The 21,087-nt window shown below is 48.2% G+C and overlaps 7 protein-coding genes across 8 annotated transcripts; 3 read left to right on the top strand and 4 right to left on the bottom strand.

The window, feature by feature from the left end:
* The first annotated feature begins 930 nt into the window (after nucleotides 1–930).
* E1B28_007769 (uncharacterized protein) lies at nucleotides 931–2,324 on the top strand. Of its 2 annotated transcripts, none has more exons than XM_043152542.1 (7): nucleotides 931–1,013; nucleotides 1,072–1,297; nucleotides 1,360–1,462; nucleotides 1,519–1,666; nucleotides 1,728–1,839; nucleotides 1,895–1,983; nucleotides 2,040–2,324. In XM_043152542.1, exons 1-7 carry the CDS (start codon nucleotides 952–954, stop codon nucleotides 2,059–2,061), a joined length of 762 nt encoding a protein of 253 aa, XP_043010628.1. In that variant the 5' UTR covers nucleotides 931–951; the 3' UTR covers nucleotides 2,062–2,324. The 2 variants fall into 2 exon arrangements, with proteins under 2 accessions (XP_043010628.1, XP_043010627.1); XM_043152541.1 differs by having other exon boundaries at nucleotides 1,895–1,990.
* A 793-nt stretch (nucleotides 2,325–3,117) lies between these two features.
* E1B28_007768 (uncharacterized protein) lies at nucleotides 3,118–3,436 on the top strand (the record flags this gene model as incomplete). Its single annotated transcript, XM_043152540.1, has 3 exons — nucleotides 3,118–3,185; nucleotides 3,244–3,343; nucleotides 3,422–3,436. 3 exons carry the CDS (start codon nucleotides 3,118–3,120, stop codon nucleotides 3,434–3,436), a joined length of 183 nt encoding a protein of 60 aa, XP_043010626.1.
* Nucleotides 3,437–3,617: 181 nt separating this feature from the next.
* E1B28_007767 (uncharacterized protein) lies at nucleotides 3,618–5,924 on the top strand. The gene is made up of 6 exons (XM_043152539.1): nucleotides 3,618–3,826; nucleotides 3,898–4,652; nucleotides 4,711–4,834; nucleotides 4,887–5,063; nucleotides 5,140–5,251; nucleotides 5,314–5,924. Exons 2-6 carry the CDS (start codon nucleotides 4,586–4,588, stop codon nucleotides 5,803–5,805), a joined length of 972 nt encoding a protein of 323 aa, XP_043010625.1. The 5' UTR covers nucleotides 3,618–3,826; nucleotides 3,898–4,585; the 3' UTR covers nucleotides 5,806–5,924.
* A 95-nt stretch (nucleotides 5,925–6,019) lies between these two features.
* E1B28_007766 (uncharacterized protein) lies at nucleotides 6,020–9,361 on the bottom strand. Its single transcript, XM_043152538.1, has 6 exons — nucleotides 8,845–9,361; nucleotides 8,714–8,789; nucleotides 8,281–8,661; nucleotides 7,413–8,227; nucleotides 6,808–7,354; nucleotides 6,020–6,750 (listed from the first exon to the last, which is right to left on the bottom strand). The coding sequence occupies exons 3-6, from the start codon at nucleotides 8,536–8,538 to the stop codon at nucleotides 6,076–6,078; spliced, it is 2,295 nt and encodes a 764-aa protein (XP_043010624.1). The 5' UTR covers nucleotides 8,539–8,661; nucleotides 8,714–8,789; nucleotides 8,845–9,361; the 3' UTR covers nucleotides 6,020–6,075.
* Nucleotides 9,362–11,699: 2,338 nt separating this feature from the next.
* On the bottom strand, nucleotides 11,700–14,007 carry E1B28_007765 (uncharacterized protein). The gene is made up of 5 exons (XM_043152537.1): nucleotides 13,803–14,007; nucleotides 13,010–13,555; nucleotides 12,330–12,943; nucleotides 12,110–12,283; nucleotides 11,700–12,050 (listed from the first exon to the last, which is right to left on the bottom strand). The coding sequence occupies exons 1-3, from the start codon at nucleotides 13,860–13,862 to the stop codon at nucleotides 12,587–12,589; spliced, it is 963 nt and encodes a 320-aa protein (XP_043010623.1). The 5' UTR covers nucleotides 13,863–14,007; the 3' UTR covers nucleotides 11,700–12,050; nucleotides 12,110–12,283; nucleotides 12,330–12,586.
* Nucleotides 14,008–14,146: 139 nt separating this feature from the next.
* Nucleotides 14,147–16,576, bottom strand: E1B28_007764 (uncharacterized protein). The gene is made up of 7 exons (XM_043152536.1): nucleotides 16,404–16,576; nucleotides 16,269–16,339; nucleotides 15,569–16,186; nucleotides 14,895–15,513; nucleotides 14,688–14,831; nucleotides 14,490–14,629; nucleotides 14,147–14,427 (listed from the first exon to the last, which is right to left on the bottom strand). Exons 1-7 carry the CDS (start codon nucleotides 16,495–16,497, stop codon nucleotides 14,362–14,364), a joined length of 1,752 nt encoding a protein of 583 aa, XP_043010622.1. The 5' UTR covers nucleotides 16,498–16,576; the 3' UTR covers nucleotides 14,147–14,361.
* A 439-nt stretch (nucleotides 16,577–17,015) lies between these two features.
* Nucleotides 17,016–19,092, bottom strand: E1B28_007763 (uncharacterized protein; the record flags this gene model as incomplete). Its single annotated transcript, XM_043152535.1, has 9 exons — nucleotides 17,016–17,324; nucleotides 17,385–17,483; nucleotides 17,539–17,640; nucleotides 17,694–17,842; nucleotides 17,896–17,944; nucleotides 18,002–18,093; nucleotides 18,148–18,182; nucleotides 18,377–18,444; nucleotides 18,499–19,092. The coding sequence occupies 9 exons, from the start codon at nucleotides 19,090–19,092 to the stop codon at nucleotides 17,016–17,018; spliced, it is 1,497 nt and encodes a 498-aa protein (XP_043010621.1).
* Between the last annotated feature and the right edge of the window lie 1,995 nt (nucleotides 19,093–21,087).

Genomic DNA, 21,087 nt, shown 5'->3' with positions numbered 1-21,087 from the left:
CATAGATTTTTCTCTATCTAGTTCCATCTATTCATCTCTTCACCCAGGCCCTCTCTATCGCGGTGACATAGTAATCCCCCGACAGCCCAAGCAGCTATTTCCATTTTTCAAAACCAACAACTCCCTGCGGACTGCTTAGCCTACTGGTGCTCCGTTCTAAAGGAGAAGCTTTTCCTGTCTTCTCTGTCAGCGCACGTACGCGCGGATCGGGTGTTTCGGACCAGTAATTGATTGAGGGCGTTCGAGCTTATAAGTTACAGGAAACTCTTTCTTCCCTATGGTGGTACGCAGTGTGGTTTACCTCTGCTATATCCGCTCATTGACCCTTCATCAGTCCGGACCTAGACTTCCAGACAGAGAGCGTTCGGGAGCGTTCGAGGGCGTTCAAGTATAAACCAGAATAGCTTATCAGTCAAATGGGAAGAACTTCCTCTCATCACAGATATTCGGTAACCACTAGCCCGATCTCAAAGCTCAATCCATGTTTTCGTCTCATGTCAGATATGGTCGATGGTTTATGCCTGTAGGATGGCATATCGTTAAAGACGGAGTGGTTAGTCTACCGGCACTAACGAATAACGGCCAGATCGCATTTCCCCACTTGTCACAATAACGATCATGACGGAACCGAAGATGTTTTTTTTCCCTCCAGATTAACGTGTTACATACTAAGACAAGGGTCTGCTCAGAAAAAATTGGAACAACCGTGGCTGTCGTTTGGTGACCCTGATTGACCCTCCCACTTTTTATTCAGGTATAAATTGAATGTTTTTCATTTTAAAATCTGTGCCCTCGAACACCTTCGAACATTCATGGAAATGGCAACAGTCACCCCTGACTCACAATTTCTCTCAGAGCTCGGCATTAGCATGATGTTGAGCTTGGTTAATTTGCTGGTCACAGGCCTTCTCTATGGTGCGTCCTTCACATCCTAAGGGTGACAATTGCCCGATGTCGAAAACTCGTTTAGGTGTTTATGTGATTTTGTTCTTCGTCGGTATCGTGATTTTATGGTATATCCTTCTTCTCCTTCTTTCTACCGTTTACTCACTTGTGTTTTTTACTACTTAGCCGTAGAGAAGGCAACAACAAAGCAAAGATGGGACTCCTGCTGGCCATTACGACGATGTTCGTCATGGCAAGTTTTTGTTTTTGGAGTAACATGGCCATTTTCATGGCTGGCATTCAAGATATTCTCGTCAACGACGTTGGACAGCCTCTCGCCAGTAAACATGCGGTGTATGCCCAGAAATACAAACATCTGGCCAGTGTGTTAACTGTCATTGTTCCCTTCGAGGTCAGACGACTTGCAACTCTCAATGTTTCCGAGTTAAATCACGGGATATATGGCCAATCTAGATCGTAATCGGGGATACGATTGTATTCTGGAGGACTTGGGCGCTGTGTGTGATCAATCGGAAACTTATTTATATTCCTTTATTGCTACTCGTTGGAACGACAAGTTCGTAAACAAATTCGTTTACTTACTAACTCTCTGATAAAACCTTCCCGTTACAGTGTGTTCATTTGCGTTTTTGGGGTGTTACGTGCTCTACGACTGGCCCCTCATCAACCCGGGAACGTGCAATTCGATTCAGATCACTGCCTATAGTCTATCGATGGCCACCAACATCGCCGGGACCATTGTAATTGGCTACAATTTCTGGTATGTGTGTCTCTACTTGTTATGGCTTGACTAGTTCTGGAACGCCGCCCCACATGCGTAGGTGCTACCGCCAAGCCGTTGCGAGATATCTCAGGAAATGTGAACACCAAGTTCGGACTGAGAAAATCTTTGTTCTGCTTCTTGAATCCGGTGTTATTTATTCGATACTCTGGGTGAGCATCAAAACCGGAATTTCATGCGCAATATCTCGTCTAATGACCTTATTAGATTGTGCAGCTTGTTCTGGGACTTGTATCTCCTCCGCCAACCTTGGCTGGTGAAGTAGTTCAACAAATTTTCACCGCCGCTAGTATCCAGTTGGTGGCACGTCTGTATTCTCTCCTAGGCGGGGTCTGTCTGATGTCATGATTAGGGTATATATCCGACGCTGTTGATAATCCTTGTATATCTCCAACGCTCGTTATGGGACTCATCTGGGAGATCCAAGGCATTCGTCGCGACTTGCAATTCTAACGACCTAAAACGTGGCAGTACATTGGTAGAAGACTCGGCGTCATAGATTCCTTGTTTTTTTCGGGGCAATGATTTATTTTTGTCCGTGTATCCTTCGCTCAGTGCCCTTGTTATGATGTAAAAAAATAGTACGCCGGATGTAGCGACATATCTATTTTGAAACACTCATTCAGCTGTCGCGGCGATTCTTCAGCTCTCAAGTAGTCAACACGGTCCACTTTTTTATTATCCCTTGAAAGGTGGCACTGTATTTCAAATACGTTATCTTCTACGGATACGTGGCTAGTCGTATCTGAGATCTGGCTCATTGTTCCCGGCGACGGTGTTCATCGACCTTCTTGTAGGTTTACCGTTGCGGGCTTGTTGTTGTACGCCTCTTTCGAGATTTTGGGTTAAATTTGGGTACTAGGTGCCGACCGCTGAAAGTCTTTTCCTTCCACCAGACCCAACCATCAAAGAGATCGAAAATCCTGGGTCAGGCACTCTCACGGGTAAGCCTGAGTTAGTGGCGTGGCGGAGGCTGGGAATCCGTGGCAGAATTTTATCGCTTTTTGACATAGCTTGTGCAAGTTGTCCTTGAACTCGTTCTTGTTAGGACGTACTCGTTTTTCGGGGGGTGGCGGTGGCAACAGGTGGCGGCGGACAGCTGTCGGATTCGGCATTCCCCGGCGGCATGTGCGACGGTCCGTCGTTGTTCAACGTTTCATTGTCAACCCTAATTGCATTCAACCACTCTAGCTGTGAAACCCAGGACGACTCCAGAAAGATTCTGTATGCTAATCCAGAAACTGTGGAGATAGCGGAATTACCTCGATGTATCACTACTAAGAAGAAATCTCCTTGACTCGGACTATTCAGTGAGGCTGTTCTTGGAGATTATAAGAAGTCCGACTCGATGCCACACATATTCATCTTCCCAATTCCCCTGTCCTTCCTATTCGTACCCGCTGCAAGCGAGTATTCTTTCCACAAGAACGATGAAATTCTCGAGTCCTTCGTTCCTTTTTACTGTTTACATTGCGACTTCCTTAGTTTTGGCTGTGATGTGAGCCCTTATATCATGTTAGTCTGATAGGACAGGTAGCTGACCTTGAAACTTGCAGTTCTGCACCACTTTCCGAAACCGAAGGGAGCCTTCAAGTTCCCCGTGGGGACGGGGATGGGGATGGTCCCGGTCATCACCGACCGTGCTTGGTGTGTCTGGTGAGCAATGATTGAGTCTGTGGTATTTTTTTTGAAGGACACAAATGCTCACCCTCGAATGTTGGCAATATTGAACAGTGTTGTGGTGATTGACCCTCAACGTTCGGACATAGACAACGACATCCTTACATGAAGTTACATCTGTAGACTGTAGAGTAGCGTAATTATAATGGCAACATCCAAATTCATATCAAAGCAGATCCAAGTCCGCTGTTCTCGGTCTCTTCGGGCATCGTGGCTCAGTCACGAGCGCTTGAGCAGTCGCGAAAACTTTAACCAAACCAAAACCATTAAACGCAGGGATGAATTTCGTATGTCGGTTCCTGTGATGGTTCTCACCTCCATAGCGGAGGTCAACATCGCGACCGCATCAGAACGGCATGACCCTTTTCCAAGGATAATCGGAGTGAATGGACAGGTTGATTCTATCGGACAGTTGACTGAGAGTAGCTGTGCGTGCTCTAGAAGGATTACACTACTCAGGTGTGACTTGTTCTAGTATTCATACCGGAACGCAGCTTGACCTGATAGCTATCTACTATGGCCATCTTCAGCGTCGTTTTGACACCATTCTCCAGCGATCTGCGAGCCTTACCTCTCGGACTCTGCAAATCAGACATTCTCGTCCCCTTCCCCTTACATACAAAATGCCGACATCTGGCTCCAACATGCTTCAAATACCCACAGGTTTCCACAAGGTTTCCAGACGGTAGAGCTTTGCGCTCCATCGTATTTCAAAACTACTCCACTACATATTTATTATTACGGCTCTGGTCAAGGAAAAGCGAGACCGCGGCGACTGGAACATTCAATATTCTGCCCAGGGAGGCTGCAAAGAATCCCGTGCACAAATCCGGCGCAACAGAAGTACTGTATGTTGTGTTTATGTTTCATAAAATCCTGTGAGAGCGAAGGACTCTGGACTCTGGAGGCTCAGCGCTCAGGCATTAGGCATGATGGGATATCCACTTGGGCAGAAACGATGGCGTTACTCGTACCCGCACGCACTCCAAATTGACTTCAAACGCTACTATGGCACCCATCAAAAACTCAACGGGGTTCTTGCTCCAACGGAACTTCAAGGCTGTATAAATACCCTGCCATCGATTGTGCTCTTCCATCGTCTTGTATTCCCAATCGTTCACTCCTTCCATTCGTCACTCTCTATCGACCTGGTGTCTTTGCATCGCTGGATCATACCCCTCGCTCACTGATTGATCTTGTCTAAACTATTGTTAAATCATGGCTATTCTCGCCACTCGCATCTTCGCGCTACTATTCGCGATCTCTTCTGTACAAATCCACGCCGGTACGGACACTTTCCAGATTTTCTTCTTGCTCAACTAACGACTCACTGTGTTCTTTAGCCCCATTATACCCTCGTCAAACCAGCAACAACACGGAATGTGTTCAAGCTAGCACTCAAACACTCCAAAGCATTTCTGCTGCCGCACAAGCAGTAGACAAACTCGTTAGCGGCGGCACACCTGCGTAAGTCTCTTCAAAGGTAAATTTATTCATCTGATCAATCCTTTTCAATCAGCGATCCAAAGGTCGCATCTGCCTTGACAGCTGCACAAACCGGAATAAAAGGCGCGACAGAGGGACTAAAATCCCTCGTAACGTCTCTGATGCAGAAACAAACGCCCTCCACAGAAGCCCAGAATGAAATTAGCAAGGGCTTCTCCGCTGCCCAGGCTGCACTCCAATCTGTCCAAACGTGAGTTTTTTTTTTGTTGAGCGTCCCATTGCTTGTTCTAGATCGGGTTTACTGAAAGAGGAAAAACCGTCCACAGGGACGACAAAACTATTAAACCTGGTGTCGAAGACGCTTTGAACCAGTTGAACAACGTCGCCACGGACGGACGGAAGGCAATTTCAGCTTGTGGGTTTGATGACACCCAGACTGTGAGTACTGTTTTATGGGTTTCTCTACGGATAGTGCCTTACATGTTGAACTCCACCCCCAGAATCAAACATCGACACCAACATCAACTCCCGGTGACAATTCGACCACGACTGAAGGCGGACCGACCGGCTCTGATTCTGGCTCATCTACCGACGGGCAGACGGGTCAAACTGGTTCTACAGGTACCGCTTCAGACGGGCAGACTGGGCAGACTGGTCAGAATAGCACCACTACAGGCACGGACCCGACCGGTCAAACGGGTTCCACTACGGACTCGGGGTCTAAGCCTGGTCAAAACGGTACCACTGACGGCCAGCAGAATGGCCAGACTGGTAGCGAGACCGGAACAGGATCAGGTACCAGCTCCGGTGCTGGTGGGTTAGGTGGCCTCGGAAACCTCCTTGGTCAGTTGCTCGGTGGTCTTGTCAGCGGCAACGGAGGTATAGGCGGTTTGAGTGATATCCTTAATGCAACTTTAGGTGGACTTCTTGGAGGAGTTCTCGGTGGTGGCTCTGGCGGTTTGGGAGGTATCCTCGGAGGAATCCTTCCCTAGACCGTAACTCGAGTGTTTCGCTGTCGATACCCTGACCGCTTTAGCGTTCGTCCCATGTTCACTCGTATTTCGACCCCGAAATGTATTATTGTATATACCACATTGATCAAATACCTTGCTATCCTTTTCAACTACAGTCAGACCTACCTTCATTCAACAATTACTGACGTTCTTCCATTGGCTTAGATGCACGTTTTTCAAATCCAATGCAACCAGTTAAACAGGAATAGAAAACTACTTTGATACACAGAGCGAGTAATTTCAGGAAGTCTAAACCTTCGGCCAAGCAATTAGTTTCGCTTCCGTCCCAGTCAGGGTAATCGTCTTTTTTATCACACTTCCAGTATCGAGCTGCAACTCGTACGTCCCAGGATACAACACCCGGTTTCCTTCCTCATCAGTCCTTGCAATAGCTCCAAGCGTAACCTTCAGCTCAGCAGTAGCGCTCTGACCAGCTTGAATCCCCTTCACTCTGCTATACGACACCAACTCTTTCAACGGCGCAGGTGATGGTCCGGCATTGGTCCGAGAGAACAGGAGCGCAACGTAGTCCGATGTCACCTTGCCGGTGTTCCTCACAGACACCTTGAAAGTATCCAGAGTGCCGAGATCGACATGCGTAACACCAGATGCCTGCGCCGCACTGACCAGAGTCTGAATGTTGTACGTGCCCGCGCCAGTCCCCCAAGTAAAGTTGAAGGTAGTGTAATGGAGACCGAACCCGAACTGGAATACAGCTTCACCAGTATACCACTTGTAAGTTCGTCCAGGACTTGTGGCCGATGGGCGAAGTGCCATATCAGTGAATGCGACCTGATTGATATAGGAAGCCGGATACTGGGTGAGAGGAAGTCGACCTGCAGGCGCTTGTTTACCGGTGATGATGTCTACGAGAGCTGCGCCTCCGCTTTGACCTGGATAGCCTCCCCAAATGAGGGCATTGACCTAGATATGAGTAATAAATAAATGCCGGTTCACGCACGGGGAAGAGAATCTACCCACCTTGGCATTTGCTTTGAGCGAAGAACTATCAATCTGCCCACCACCCATCTGCAGCACAACAAGCGGTTTCCCAACGCCAGCAAGCTGACTGACGAGGTCTAGCTGGTTCCCGGGCCACGATATATTGGACCGGTCACGGCTCTCACCTTCGATACTGCCGTCGATCCCACCCAAATAGAATACTACATCGGCTTGTCTGGCAGCAGACAACGCAGCTGAGAAACCGGAGTTCGAGTTCGTATTGATATTTGTTCCCTGGGTGAAGGTTACGTTAAACCCTGCGTTTTGGAAAGCTTTAAGCGGAGTGATAAGGAATGGAGCGACGCCGTTATAGTTCGACTGCATTTGGTTGGTGGCATTACCCCAAGGCCCAATCACAGCAACTTTCTTGACCGAGGACTTGAGAGGAAGGACACCGTCGTTCTTGAGAAGAACGATACCCTCAACAGCGGCTTGGTATGCAAGTTGTTGCGCTTGCGGAGTGTTGACATCTGTCCAGGCCAGCTGTCTGTACGGTTGTTGGCCAGGAGGGTCAAAGTAGCCCAACCTAGATAATTGATGGAGGTCAGTTACCTGAAGATGGAAAAGATTGATCCATAACACACCGGACTAGCGAGTTGAACTGTCTTGTCAGCGATTGCCTAAGATCGGCTTCAGAAACAAGCGACTGGTTCAACGCCGTCTGGAGGTTTTGCGAATATGCATTTCCGCATTCGATGTCAGTCCCGGCACGTAAGGCCACAGCAGTGGCATTCACTATGGTGTTGGTAAAGTGGTGTGTATCAAAGATATCATCAACCGCCCCACAATCAGAGACGATCCATTGTTCCTCCCCAAGCTCCCACAGATCCCTGACCAAATCTTGTAGTAAGAATCGGTTGGCACATGAAGGAACTCCATTCACAGCGTTATAGCTGCACATGATCGAGCCAACTTTAGCATCACGAACGCAACTCTGGAAAGGGGGAGAATAGTATTCCGCCAGGTCCTGTTGAGAAACTTGAGCATCGAAGGTATGTCGCGTGATACCACTCGGAGTATCCTCGAGATCATAGGCAGCCCAATGTTTACAGTCCGCCATAACTTTGACGTACGGCTTGGGAGCAACACCTCCTTGCAGCCCTGTGACGTACTGGAGGACGTATTGCGCGATATGGAAAGGATCTTCACCGGGGGTTTCCTGACCGCGACCCCAGCGAGGATCTTTGAAGGGATTGACATTTGGGGTGAAGTAGTCGAGTCCTGACCGGTTGACGTTGTTGAAAGCACGACACTCGGTGCTGATTACAGTTGCGGCTGCGTTTACGAGTTCGTCGTCGAAGGCGGCGCCCAACGTAATGGGAGCAGGGAAAGATGTAGCGGAGCCAAATTCGCTTCCAAACGGTGCAAAACTTACACCAGGACTGCCTGCGACACCGTGCTTGAAAGGGAAAAGCGTCATTCAAGTGAACCTTTAATCAACTTTCGACTTACCAATGCTTCGCTCCACCAGTTGTACGGGGGTAGTCCGAGACGACTGACTCCAGGAGACTGATTCACTGTATTTTGAATGAGTTCTGGAACGGTCAATTCATTCGCCAAGGCCCTTGCTCGATCTATCGAAGCAGCGGTTGGGTCGCATACTAGATTCTTGGCTAGAGGGCCATTGACACAGTCCGGGAAAGCCGCGTCAGAGGTGAGTACAATTGATCCAACGACGAGAAGAGAGAGTACGCCCTTGTGCGAGATCATTGGTGAACAAGGTGCCAGGCTGTAAGGTCAGAGTTGTTTAATATACTCCTCGACGCAGCCGAGCATATGACTCCAAGCGTCTTGCCCAGTGGCACCGTCCTTCGATCGGAAAATTCGTCAAGTCTGATGAATTAAATCAGTGAGAAGTTTAAAAGAAGAGGATCCAACACGTTACCTGTGAGCCATGGGGGAGACTAGGTATTTTGAGGAAGGTGTGAACAATCGGCCCCCGTTGTATAGGTAAACTTTTTCTGTGCAAGGATCAGACGACGCCAATGCGAGAAGAAACTAAGGCAAGAATTCAACTAGAACCCTCAGACCCCTGCCCTTGAAGGGGTGCCCGAATGCTCTCCCTGTGACTCTTGTTCAAGAACCTATGCGATTAATCATAGACCAGTTATTTCCCCGGTTAATCCGCGAAAACTGAGGTCTAAGGCGTCGCATAGCAAATATACAGGCAAACACTTTGTTTTTGCCATAAACATTGGACATCGTGACATGTTCAACGAAAACCTCAGTGTCCAAGTTTTTGTTGAATACAACCTGAGCACGCATCTTGAAAGTTTGTAAGGCGCGTAGGAGTGCGACAGGAAATCCACACTGTTCTGAGTTGAGACGGATTTTGGAGTAGTCTGCGGTCGGTGAAGCGAAAGTAACAGAGATCTTTGCTCTACGTCGATATGGCACGAGCGGGACGGGACATAGACGTGATACCAACGCTAGAATGGCGGCAGTTACTGTATTAACAGGTCTAATAAGGGGGTGATGCGTGCCACGGAAGACTGGGAAATGGAAATGGTGGTTCGAAGATTGAGTGTCTACCGAAGGAGACGGAAACAAGCACCTGCCTTTTTCGGATGACAGCTCCCGTGCCTGCTTCTGCTTCCGATTACGCCGACGCTTGCTGGCCCCTGGGTGCGACGGCCGAAACTCCTTAACACCGTATCCTTCAGTCTGAGTGTATGTACAGTACTTCAAACGTAGTAAAATATTGTTATTCTCTGCCTTCTCGCCTGAGCTGGCCGTAACATGGCAATTCTCTCACATAACGCGTCGTACATGGGTCGTGTGCATGTTCTTGGAGCGTTCGTGGGAAAACATCAGTAGAAGTCTTGCCTAACTTGAAGTCCAATGCGCCGACTCCATCATCTCATTGATTCGCGTATGTCAATTTCTTTGACTGTGCTCTGGCATGACCTTTGGTAACTCAGATTTTGAGTCACTAATGGACGAAAAGGTCGGCCCACCCGCTGCAGGAGACATAATACATCCCCTTCTACCGTAGCCTTCGCTTGGAAATTTTATGCTTGTACAATGGCAGCCTAGTATCAGTAAGCTTGTTTCCGCCTACATCCGCAGTGTACCTGGGAAACAATATTCTATAACTACTTACACTGTTGAGTCCAAGTAAAGCTGAAGGTAGTGTAATGGACACCGAACCCGAACTGGAATATAGCTTCATCAGTATACCACTTGTAAGTTCGTCCAGGACTTGTGGCCGATGGGCGAAGTGCCATATCAGTGAATGCAACCTGATCGATATAGGAAGCGGGATACTGGGTGAGAGGAAGTCGACCTGCAGGCGCTTGTTTACCGGTGATGTTTACGAGAGCTGCGCCTCCGCTTTGACCTGGGTAGCCTCCCCAGATGAGGGCGTTGACCTAGATATGAGCAATAAATGCCAGTTCATGAACGGGAAAGAGAATATGTCGGCTGGTACCCACCTTGGCATTTGCCTTGAGCGAAGAACCATCATTCTGTCCACCCACTCATTTGCAGCACAATAAACGGTTTCCCAACGCCAGCAAGCTGGCTGACGAGCTCTAGCTGGTTCCCGGGCGACGATATGTTGAAGCGGTCAAGAGCCTCATTTTCAAAGTTGCTGTCGGTTCCGCCCAAATAGAGTACTGCATCGGATTATCTGGCAGCAGCCAACGCAGTTGAGAAGCCGGAATACGAGTTTGTGCTGATATTCGTTACTTGGCCGAGGATTACGTTGAACCCTGCGTTTGGAATGCTGAAAGTGGGCTGATGAGGAATGGAGCGGCACTGTTACAGTCCGACTGCATCTGCGACGTGCGTGGTGGCTTCATTCCAAGGTCAAGGCCCAATCACGACGACTTTTTTGATTGAGCATTTGAGAGCAAGGACACCATCGTTCTTGAGGAGAACGATACCCTCGACAGCGGCTTGGTATGCAAGTTCACGTTGTTGCGCTTGTGGGAGTGCTGCCATCCGTCCAGGCCAGCTGTCTGTATGGTTGTTGTCCAGGAGGGTCAGAGTAACCCAATCTAGTAGATCATTGATCGAGGCCAGTCACTTGAACATGGAAAGATTGATCCCAAATCATACAGACTAGTGAGTTGAATTGTCTTGTCAATGATTATCCGAGATCTGCTTCAAAGCCGTCTGGATATTCTGCGAATACGAGGTTCCGCAATCCAGAACTTATTCAAATGACAGTGAATCAGTCTCATGGTGTCAAACGACTTGGACTACCCTCGTATAAGTGGTGGAGCGAAGCATTAGTAAGTATAGATTTGATCGAGGCTACCTTTGCATGATGCTTTTCTTTTTCCAAGCACGGTGTCGCAGGCAGTCCTGGTGTAAGTTTTGCGCCGCTTGGGAGCGAATATGGCTCCGCTAGAATGGTCAATTCATTCGCCGAGGCCCTTGCTCGATCTATCGAAGTAGCGGTCGGATCGCATACAAATCAAAAGCCGCTTCACAAGTGAATACAATCGATCCAACGAAGAGAAGACAGAGTACGGTCTTGCGGGAGATCATCGGTGAACAAGGTAGACCGTAAGGACAAAAGTCGGGCATATGGACTTTATGGATCTTAACGAATGGGAATCCTCAATCGCAACTACGATGTTCATTAGTGTCTGTTCGGAAGGGAGAAGGATCCAATACGTTACTTGTATGCCATGAACCGTCGTTCCAGATGCGTGCCTCTTTTTGGGGTGCCTCCGTTACGAACAACCGGCCCATCCCCACGTTTCTATAGATACTTTTGCGGAACGATCAGACGTCGACAATAAAGGTTGGAGACTATAACTTGGTTCAATTTTTCCCAATCTGTCGTAGAAAGAAAGTTGGGAACCCAGGCATCAGATGGAAATATTCCACCTCTGGACCGGATCATCTTCGTACATAACCCGGGAATAAACCGTTCCTCAACGCAAATAGAGACCAAACGAGTAGGTTCAAAGCAGAAAAGATTTCTTGAATCTTGAAGTCGGACTCGTGCCGTAGAGTAACTCCCGCCATATTTAAAACCTTATTAGCGGCCGCCGGATGCCTGATGAACTCTTGGAGTCCATTTCCCGTAGGTCAACAACATTATGGCGTGTCCGTACCTTGGAGGTCGATATTGGCTTCCCTTGTGCCACTCGACCTCTCTTGACTAACTTGTATATCGGCAACAGGGAATGCCGACAGTACTTTGTTCTTCGGATTTGGCTGAAAGTGCGAGCTTGTAAATTTTAGGCTCTCCTTGAACAGGCAAGCTACAGAGATAATAATAATACCGAGACAAAACAGGGTAATATCAGGAGGTATGATTTACCTCTTGTGGGTATACCGAGGAAACCTCTCGCCCAGGAACAGTATTCAATGTCCACTCCAACAGCTTCAGGATCCGAGGATCATATCACGCAGATAGATGTCCGCCCAAAATTCCTGCACTCGTGCAATCTGAATCGAAGGTCGAAAGGAACACTGCGATAATACTTCGTCGAGCCTGAGATACGTCAAATCTAATTGGGAACAGTTTCAACAAGCCTTACGGTCAGTTTTGCAATGTGTTAACTTCGATTCTCCGTTCTCCAATTCTCCATTAGAAAATTGATTGGATACAACGTGAATATCGAGAAGATGATGAGGTGCAAGGTCACAGGTCGTGACCAAGGTTCACGTCGGCTCGGTCCTATATATCAGCGTTATCTTATCTACTGACCGCGGACGAACGTGCAGATCCTTGGACGGGGTATAAATATCGAGAGCAATCATTCTTATCGGTACGCCTCATAAATACAACCAACACTTATTCCACCTTCTTCTTGACCGGAGTAGCCTTCCACCTCCCCAGCAAATGATTAAACCTCACAATAAGCAGATCCCGTAACATCTGAAGCGAAGCCGAAAAAACGTTAAGCTTGCTGCCAGCCACCTCATGCCATTCAATAGAAACTTCAGCGACTGGAATCCCGAGCTGTTTGGCGAGAAGTAGCAACTCAACGTCAAATATCCACGTCGGAAGATGTTGTGCAGGAAAAATCTGTTGAGCAGCCGACCGAGAAAAGAGCTTGAACCCACACTGGGTGTCCCGGATGTGACCGACACCGACGATGCGCAGGGTGGTGTGTAGGCCATACATCAAGATGTTACGCAACAGTGACCGCTAAAAGAAGAAAAAAAGTTAACTTTCTCTGGCACTTGCTGGAATAGAATATGTCTTTTCATTTACCTTCACCACCACTTCCGTTTTAACAAGGTGAGCCCTACTTCCAACGACAACCCCAGGAGCACCACCCGGCGCAATCTTGTCCATCTCTTCCCAAAGTGACTCGAGGTCCTCGAACCGACTCGCACCGTCCGCATCAGCCATCAAAAGCCTCTCCCCACCACCAAACAACATTCCATGCCTCACCGCCCCGCCTTTTCCGAGATTCTTCTCCAAAGTGACGATTCGGATGTCGCAGTTAGGGTATTTTCCAGCTAGCTTGAGAGATGCTGCAGAAGTCCCATCGGAGGAACCGTCATCGACAATAAGAATCTCAAATGTTCGTTTCTTCTTCAACGACATGAGATGGTCAACCGCAGAACCCAACATCGCAGGTAACCGTTCGGTTTCGTTGTAGGCGGGAATGACAACCGTTAATTTGACTGTACTTGGGTCTTCTAAGGGAGTGAGAGGTCGTGGTGTGGTGGGTGAAGCATGGGACCGGTATTTCTTTTCTGAATCACGAGTTATAATGGGAGCTGGTGACCATACGACGAGAACGGTGTACAGCTGAGGAAGATAAAAACAGAGATTCGTGTTAGTCGCATTCCATCGCGACGACCAAGAACGAGAGAGAACAGAAAAGTTTCAGAAAAGAGGGCAAAAAACAAGCCCTCGGCCCAGATTTTGTCGTCGTAGCCTCGACGCGCAACCCAACCGACAGGGATGGATCTCTACTCGGGCTCGAAGAACAAGGATGAAAAACTGGATTTCATCATATACGAAAGCGAGAGTGGAAACCGAGCGAAACACTCACAGATATGACGGAAAAGGTCGCCACTGCTACCACCCCGTACAGAAGAGACGTACTGTCCATTTACAAGCCGGCTGAAAAAGGGAACCCAAAGGAAGTAGTATGATTGTCCTATACTTTGTTTTTGGACATGCGTCGATAGTGCCCAGCAGAGGTCCTTGGAAAAAGGAGAGGTTCCGACTCGCGTCAGTTCAAGTTCTCATGTAACGTGTCACCATCTGGATGTACTGCATTTTAGTATCAATTCAGCATTGATACATAGTATATATTTCCAATATTTCTCGAATACACTTCATTTCTTTTACTATCGTCCAAATAAGAGAAAACCAAGAAAAACTTGGTTCGACTGCCGTGCAAGTGTAACGAGACGGTGAACGAAAGAGGGGAGAACGAGATCTCCCTCTCGGAAAGTCAGATCATTGCAACGTTTAGGGTATTCTTGGCTATTGCAGTTTGAGTAGGGTCAAAGTGATTCACATAATCGTCAACAAAAGCCGTAGTACTACCCCGTAGATCGTCCAGTTTGTTTTACGTCGTGTGTATACATGGAAGAGGGTAGTCATTATACAGAGGGAAGATTCCCGTGTATCTCCTCCAAAAGTTCCTTGCTGATTTTGGCATTGGCTAACTGAAAAGTAAAAATGAAAAGACAGTTCATACGGAAGGGAGAAGTGTGTGATATATCCTTACTCTGAGGTTATAGTGCGTCGTTGCACCGTTCTCGATCGCACTGAATCTAAGATACCGAGGATCTTGTGCCAAAATGCAACGCATGCCGTGGAAGAGGGTAATATTGAGCATGACTGTATAGACAGCCTCTTTACGCATTACTTCCGGCCAAACGGAGTCAGCGACGAAAAACTAAACCGCTGGACGAAAGATACCCACCTAATCGAGCGCCCCCGCCATCCGAGGCACGGACATTGAGTTTGAGAAGCCCAGTCCCTCTTTCTTTCCATGTACCATCTGCCAAAACGAATAGCTTTCCTCTGACTTGGTGAATAGTTTCCTCCTCTTCCTCGCCAGTGGTGACTAGAATGTTCAGCATCAACAACAGTTAAGTTAGTGAGAAAACAAAAACATAGGCAAATGCACCTTCTTGTTCCGTCAGATGCACTTTTGAACCATCCTCTTCCCCTCCTGAACCTTCATCATCATCCTTCCCCGCTCGTAATTTCTCCCCGAACGAAGATAATCCCCTATGAGTTCGTTCATCCTCAGCCCCACTATCCTGACTATCCTGATTACTGTCACCGCCTCCGAGGGCAAAAACAACCGCGCTTGAATTTCGTTCCAACAAGCTATACGACCCAGGTGAACCAGCTCTCGCTCGTTTCTGGGGGGGAGGCAATGCGAACCCTTGCATCCCTCCACTGGCATATGCCGAAAAGGCACTACTAGAACCTACGGGTGATTTACTTCGCCCAAATTTGGAGGAGGAGGGTAAGCCGATAGAAGGTGATTTTGATCTGGTCACGTTAGTGAAGGGAGCAGTTGAAGAAGCAAATGCTTCGAAACCTGATCGTTTAGCCGGAGTCGTCAATGTTGATGATTCTTCAGGAGGTTTGTACAATGTGGAGAGCGGTTTTGAGGTTGAGTCACTGGCAGACGTAGACGGTGGTTTTGGGGAGGGGGATTTGGAAGCGGCAAAGATATTTTGGCCTTTAACTGCTGCAAACGGAGAACTTGTAGATGCGTAGGCCATGAAACCTCCCTACGAGATGATTTGATGATCGATGTTTCCAGTCAGATTGAGTGAAAAGACGTACTGGTTTCGGGGCCGTTGTAGTGGTAGGAGACGACGCAGAAACCTTCTCGGTTTCTGGAGGCGGTGTGAGTCTCTTGGTCTCTCGAGGATTATCATCGTTCTCAGAGTCATCCCTCTGTCGCTTCGTAGACTCTGCAGAGCTGTCTCGCGTGTCTCCTTCCTGCGGGCCTGCGCTCGTCCCACGTTCGATGAATTTCCGCTTGAGACCCTTATCCTTCTCTCCGTTATCTGTCTCCGAGTCGCGATGCGATGCATTTGGGTCGTTCCCAGGAGGGGCGGACAGGCTTGAAACAACCTTGTCCGAACTTGTGCTCTCCTGCTTGTTCTCTTGATTAGTTTGCACGTCGGGGTCTGTGGTCATCGACGTTTCCTGAGATTCGGTAACCTGCTCATTCTGCCCTTGCCGAAGGTTCTTCCAACTCAGATCCTCCACCCCTTGGCTTATTTGCCGGACCTTGATCTTCATCTCGTATGGGGGCGAGGTACTCAATGGTGGCGAATGAGACCTGGATCGTGAATCCAGATCATCCTCTTCTGCAGTGGAGCCTAGATGAATTCGATTCTTTTTTGCTGGTGCCCACGATTCCTTTTGTTCAGAGCCTAAAGTTCCTTCAAGGCCCTGCTGATGTGTGAAGAAAGAGGAAACAGAAACAATACTTTAGTCGCATGATACAACGAAGCTAATGGATCTAGATACGGACTGTAGCTGATGACGGGTTCCCTACAGGCTCCAAAGAGACTTCGCGCTCGCGCTTTCGAGATAGTCTTGCGTCTGTGGACGCGCAAAAGTTGATGTTGACAAACAGAGTAAAAGATAGCAAGCGCAGAAAACTGACCTGATTCGTTGAATTCTGGAGAAGGAGGAGAAGGAGGAGGAGTAGTTCTGCGAATACCCAATTCAGGCGTCCGAGGTCGGGTAGAATCAGACATGGAGGCGGGTAGTGAGGTGGTGGTACGAATCGAACAACGTTCGGCGTTATGCCGTTATCCGATAAATAACATTCTTCCCGCTAGGAGACGCAGCCTCTCTGCGAAACCCAAAATAGTTCTTATTATAAACAAAAACTACAATAGGACTTCCGTGTACAATAGAATTATTAAAATGGCAACAATTATGTCTGAATTACAATAGGAACAGGCGAGGTGAAAGATACACGGAGCACAGCACAATCGTCTGTGAGGAGACCAGGCCTCCACCTCCGCGATGTACAAGTCCATCGAAATACAATCGAGATCAGGCCGTTCCGTCCGTGCACCCCCCCAATTTAATGGGGAGATTGAATTGAATGGTAGGAGGTGCCAGGAACCCCGTCCAGGTGTAAAAACTTGAACGCCTATCAAAACCAGTAGCCGCAAAACACAAAGCAGCAGTCAGAAGGATTCCCATGAGAGCGAAATGAGGCAAGAACGACGATGCAGGCGTTGGAGGTTCCGGAGCAAGCGATAAGTCAGGTTGGGGGTTTTGAATGATCCGACTCCTCGCGGTGTTGCAGAATCAATCTCCATGTTTCGCATACACCGCGGTAAGCGAACAGGTCGAAGTGTGTGATATACCATTCCTTCTTGTCGTGGAGATCGGCAGAGTTTCTGGCAAGGTACCAATCGTCTTGTAACGCTTCATTTTGAGAGAGCCATTGGGATAGGAATGAGTTCGGCTGTTCTGCAATCGGGCTTCGGGGATGGGTGAACGAAAAAAATAATCTTGCTATATCTTCTTTCACTGCGGCGCGTTCTGCCCACCGCTTTCGTCCTGAAATCTACATTCGTGATCTTGAACCTTTATTGTGATAATTGAACAGTACTGCCCATAAAGTTACCCAGAAGAACGAATGTATGTCATCCACAGGCGATTGCAAATATTCAAGACCGTCTTCAAAAGCCCACAGGAGATCCATGGACATGAATCCATCAGTACCCTGTCAGTATTCAACAATTGTAAGCTGCCCAATGCCGGTCGAGGATTCCTCTTACTGATGGTGAGTGCGAGTCATGGTCTTTGTCAAGATAAATCTTCCAATTGGTGGCCATATCGCCATCTATCAAGATACCCTTGCATTCGCTGCTGATCCCCAGCTTTTTGACCAGCCCTTGATCTCATTCCGTGTACCAGCGATGGCATTTCGCACTTGTTCATGCTCTTTCAGCGATGCATCTGTTACTGAAAAAGGATCTATAATGTCGATTGTCTTCATTGCTGGCCCAGGCTCCAGTCGGAGGACATTCCCGATACTGACATCTGGGTGCATGAAACTATTCTGGTAGTACACCAGCCATCCTGAAAGTAACACATCAGTGCGAACTCGAAGGAGTACTGATGCCGCCGCGTACCGAGCAAAGCATGGCTCACCGATTCAAGGAGTGGCGAGCAACGTACTACCTACCGCAGCAAAAAGATGGCATGCGACTTCGCGATAGTTCGGCCTTGGGGTGATACCACTTTGTTCTCTACCACACTTCCCACCCATACATCCTTGTATTGAGATTCTTCTTCGCCAGGTAAAAAGATGCGATTCGAAACAAGGAGACCTGAAGGTTCCGTCATTGTATAGGAAAGAATATGAGAGCGAGTGCCAAAGATACCGGAAGTAGCAGTGAGGAGTCGCCTTTGACGGACCCTGGGAGATCATCCGGCCAACAGAACTTGAGAAGGAACGTATCGCAAGAATAACTTTCCAAGTCGCTTTCGCTAAGCCTACCCTTGAAGCCGTGCACCTTTATCCCAGGTGCGATTGACCGAATTCGAAAGCCCAGGTGCGGCTGAACCTAGTTAAAGGCAAGTTCGTCAAAAGAAAAGAAGGAAGTCCAATACTTCAGTAGTTCAATGTACAAGTTAGTGCAATCTCTGCAAGTTCTGAAGCATTGGGGGGTGCAAAGAACCTGCAATGAATTGTCAGTTACAGTTAACGAGAAACACGTCAAGAGCGGCGTAACTGTGCGAGGATTTTCCGTGAGGTCGTCCCATGATCCCCGTCCTATTTGCGCTTGCTCCCAGTCTTTGGCTGAGCCGTTGCTGGGCAGTCTTTTGACAATGGTGTATTCGCTAGCCTGACTGACGACGTCTGAGTGGCAGCTACAAGAGCTGGTGTGGATCCAATGGCGCTGTCGCACCTTCGATACAATAACAAGGGTTCCACGAGTACAGACACCAAGCGAGTGATGCAGTTTCTTCTGCACTTGAACCGTCAATGTCGGGCCGCCTTGGCGACCAGAAATTGCGTACTCCTCGTCGGTGGAGAAGCAGCAAAAGCCAGCGTGGTAATCCTCAGTCATCGTGAGGATCAGTCGATATGCCTCTTTCCGTCCTGGGTCTGTAGCAAGGATCAGATCTGTTGAAGGGATGCAACCACCGCGATGGAAAATAAGAGATGGTAAGGTTTTATCGACAGTATTGAATCCGAAGACAAGCGACCATGAACGAGAGGGGCTTGCTTTGAACAAACAGTACAGAGCCGCTTGAGGCAAGATCTTGTGCCACGAAGGTCCTACTTCAACTGGTATCTCCATTTGTCTGTCGCGGCACCCCATCCCGACTGCTGTCCCTCTTCCAAACCGCGGCCACCTCCACAATATAGCATCAAGGGTTTCGCGTCGTCGTACTTCACATATCGGAGGTTACGGTACAGTCGACAGGCAATTTCGGGAACGTCCTCATACTTTCCAGAGCTTTGAGCGCCATTTATGGCGCAGTTACAGTGTTTGATGCAATTATTCAGAAACGTAGCGAGAAGATGGTAGCATTCCTTCTCGGTGTCTGTAGTAGGCCAGTCGGGTATAGAAAAGGAAATAGAATTGACAGCTGTTCGAAGTGCATGCCTAAAGAAGGGGTCATCGACCAAAAATTGCAACACCTCTTTGCGGCCTCGAAGCACTTGACATCCTCTGGCCGAGAGTTGACTTTCAACTGTTTTGGTGAGAGCATGTGTGAGATATGGGGAGCATCCAATTCAAAAGCGTTGTGCGCAATCTCTTTTCGACGATACTCCATCATGACCGTGCCTTGGCTTTGCGTTTCGTCCGATGTACCGCCTAAAGTACAATGCGTCGTGCTATGCGATGAAGGTTCCTTGTAAGGTACCGAGGTTCAGCCAGTCATAATGGATTGTCTGTTATATGTCGCTTTGTTGAGTGTTTTTGAGGTCAATGTTCGCGCTGAATGAAGAAAATGCCTTACAGGTGGTCAAGGACGACTCCGAGGGTTCTGTAGAGTAACGCTGTGACTGATCGTAACAGGTCACCAAACACCGGCTGGGGCGACCGGTCGGGGCCATGGCGATCGGGGCAGCATGAAGCTGAGCGCTTCTTTTCCTCTTTCACCTCCTTCGTGCCTCCTCTGAGTATATCTTTTTTTTTATGTCAATGATACCAATAAGAACATTTCCCTGACTCATGTAAGTAATTCTCTGTGCTTCCGATGGTTGGTCTTCGTCACTCATCTATTTTCTTTCTTTTTCATACATGGTACTACTACCATATTGGCATGATCACAGACCCCCCCCACGACACTGCGCAGAGTTCGAATCACGCAAAGATTCTTCAAAAGCAATAAACGCTTTTTGAGAAGAATGCCCGTCAACGCTACTCCGTACCTTATGCGCGCCTCCAAATACTGAAGTAAAGCCTACACGCGACACGATTGGCATGAAGAACGCCAGAACGACGTTGGCCCATCTAGACTCGCCGAGAAATAGGCCTATTCGGATATTACTACGGTACTCTCATTCACGAGTAGTCGACGGGTAGCGAAAAGGGCGGCACTGGGCCGAATTTCTCTGCTTTTCCCCCGCCATTCCCAAGTTCTGAGGCTTATCGACTCCTCGACGCCTGGATTCTCCACGGCCGTCTCTCGGGGAAGGCCCGGGGAGAAATGGTATGGTCGCTGAAGCAGTCTTACTTCGCGATAGTTCGGCCGCTTTGCTGTATGACCGTTCCACTTAGATTTTTGTTCAGCGGGTGAAGAGATGAAGTTGAAAACAAGGAGGCCGGAAGGTTCCCTCATTGTATAGGAGACGAGCTTGTCTGCTATGTTTGCTGATGAGTACCTTTGAGAACACGAATTTTGTAGGTGTTAGGTGGGTTCTTGAAGGAGGAATCCACATTGTTCGGGAACAAACAAGAACAAATCGACCTGTATCCGGCAAAGGCTCATCTTTAATTTTATGGGTCAGTTTTTGGCGGTCTTGATGAACGTTGCACTCCGAGTTTTCCTCATCCCATGACTACTATCTCCCACTTGAAACTTTGCGGCTATCGGTCTTATAGGTAACCACATCGATGCTCTCATCAGCCAAACTCTTAATTGGCCTACTGTCTCATAATCGGGTTCTTCGGCGACATCAAATATCGCCATTCAAACCGTCGAACGTCCGAAACGCTTTCCTGCACAGATACCAGGGAGAAAAACGACTGCAGCGTTATATCAGTTAGGCTTGTTGAGAGACATGGTTAGGTGGGTGTTCAAATTTTCAACATTTAATGCCGCACAAGGACTGACCACTATGTTATTCCAAACTTCACTTTTGT

The sequence above is a fragment of the Marasmius oreades genome, chromosome 4 (genome assembly GCF_018924745.1).
Source record: "Marasmius oreades isolate 03SP1 chromosome 4, whole genome shotgun sequence".
Classification (NCBI taxonomy): Eukaryota; Fungi; Basidiomycota; class Agaricomycetes; order Agaricales; family Marasmiaceae; genus Marasmius; species Marasmius oreades.
The sequence above is the reverse complement of the archived record's forward strand: the minus strand, read 5'-3'. Positions and strand labels throughout refer to the sequence as shown.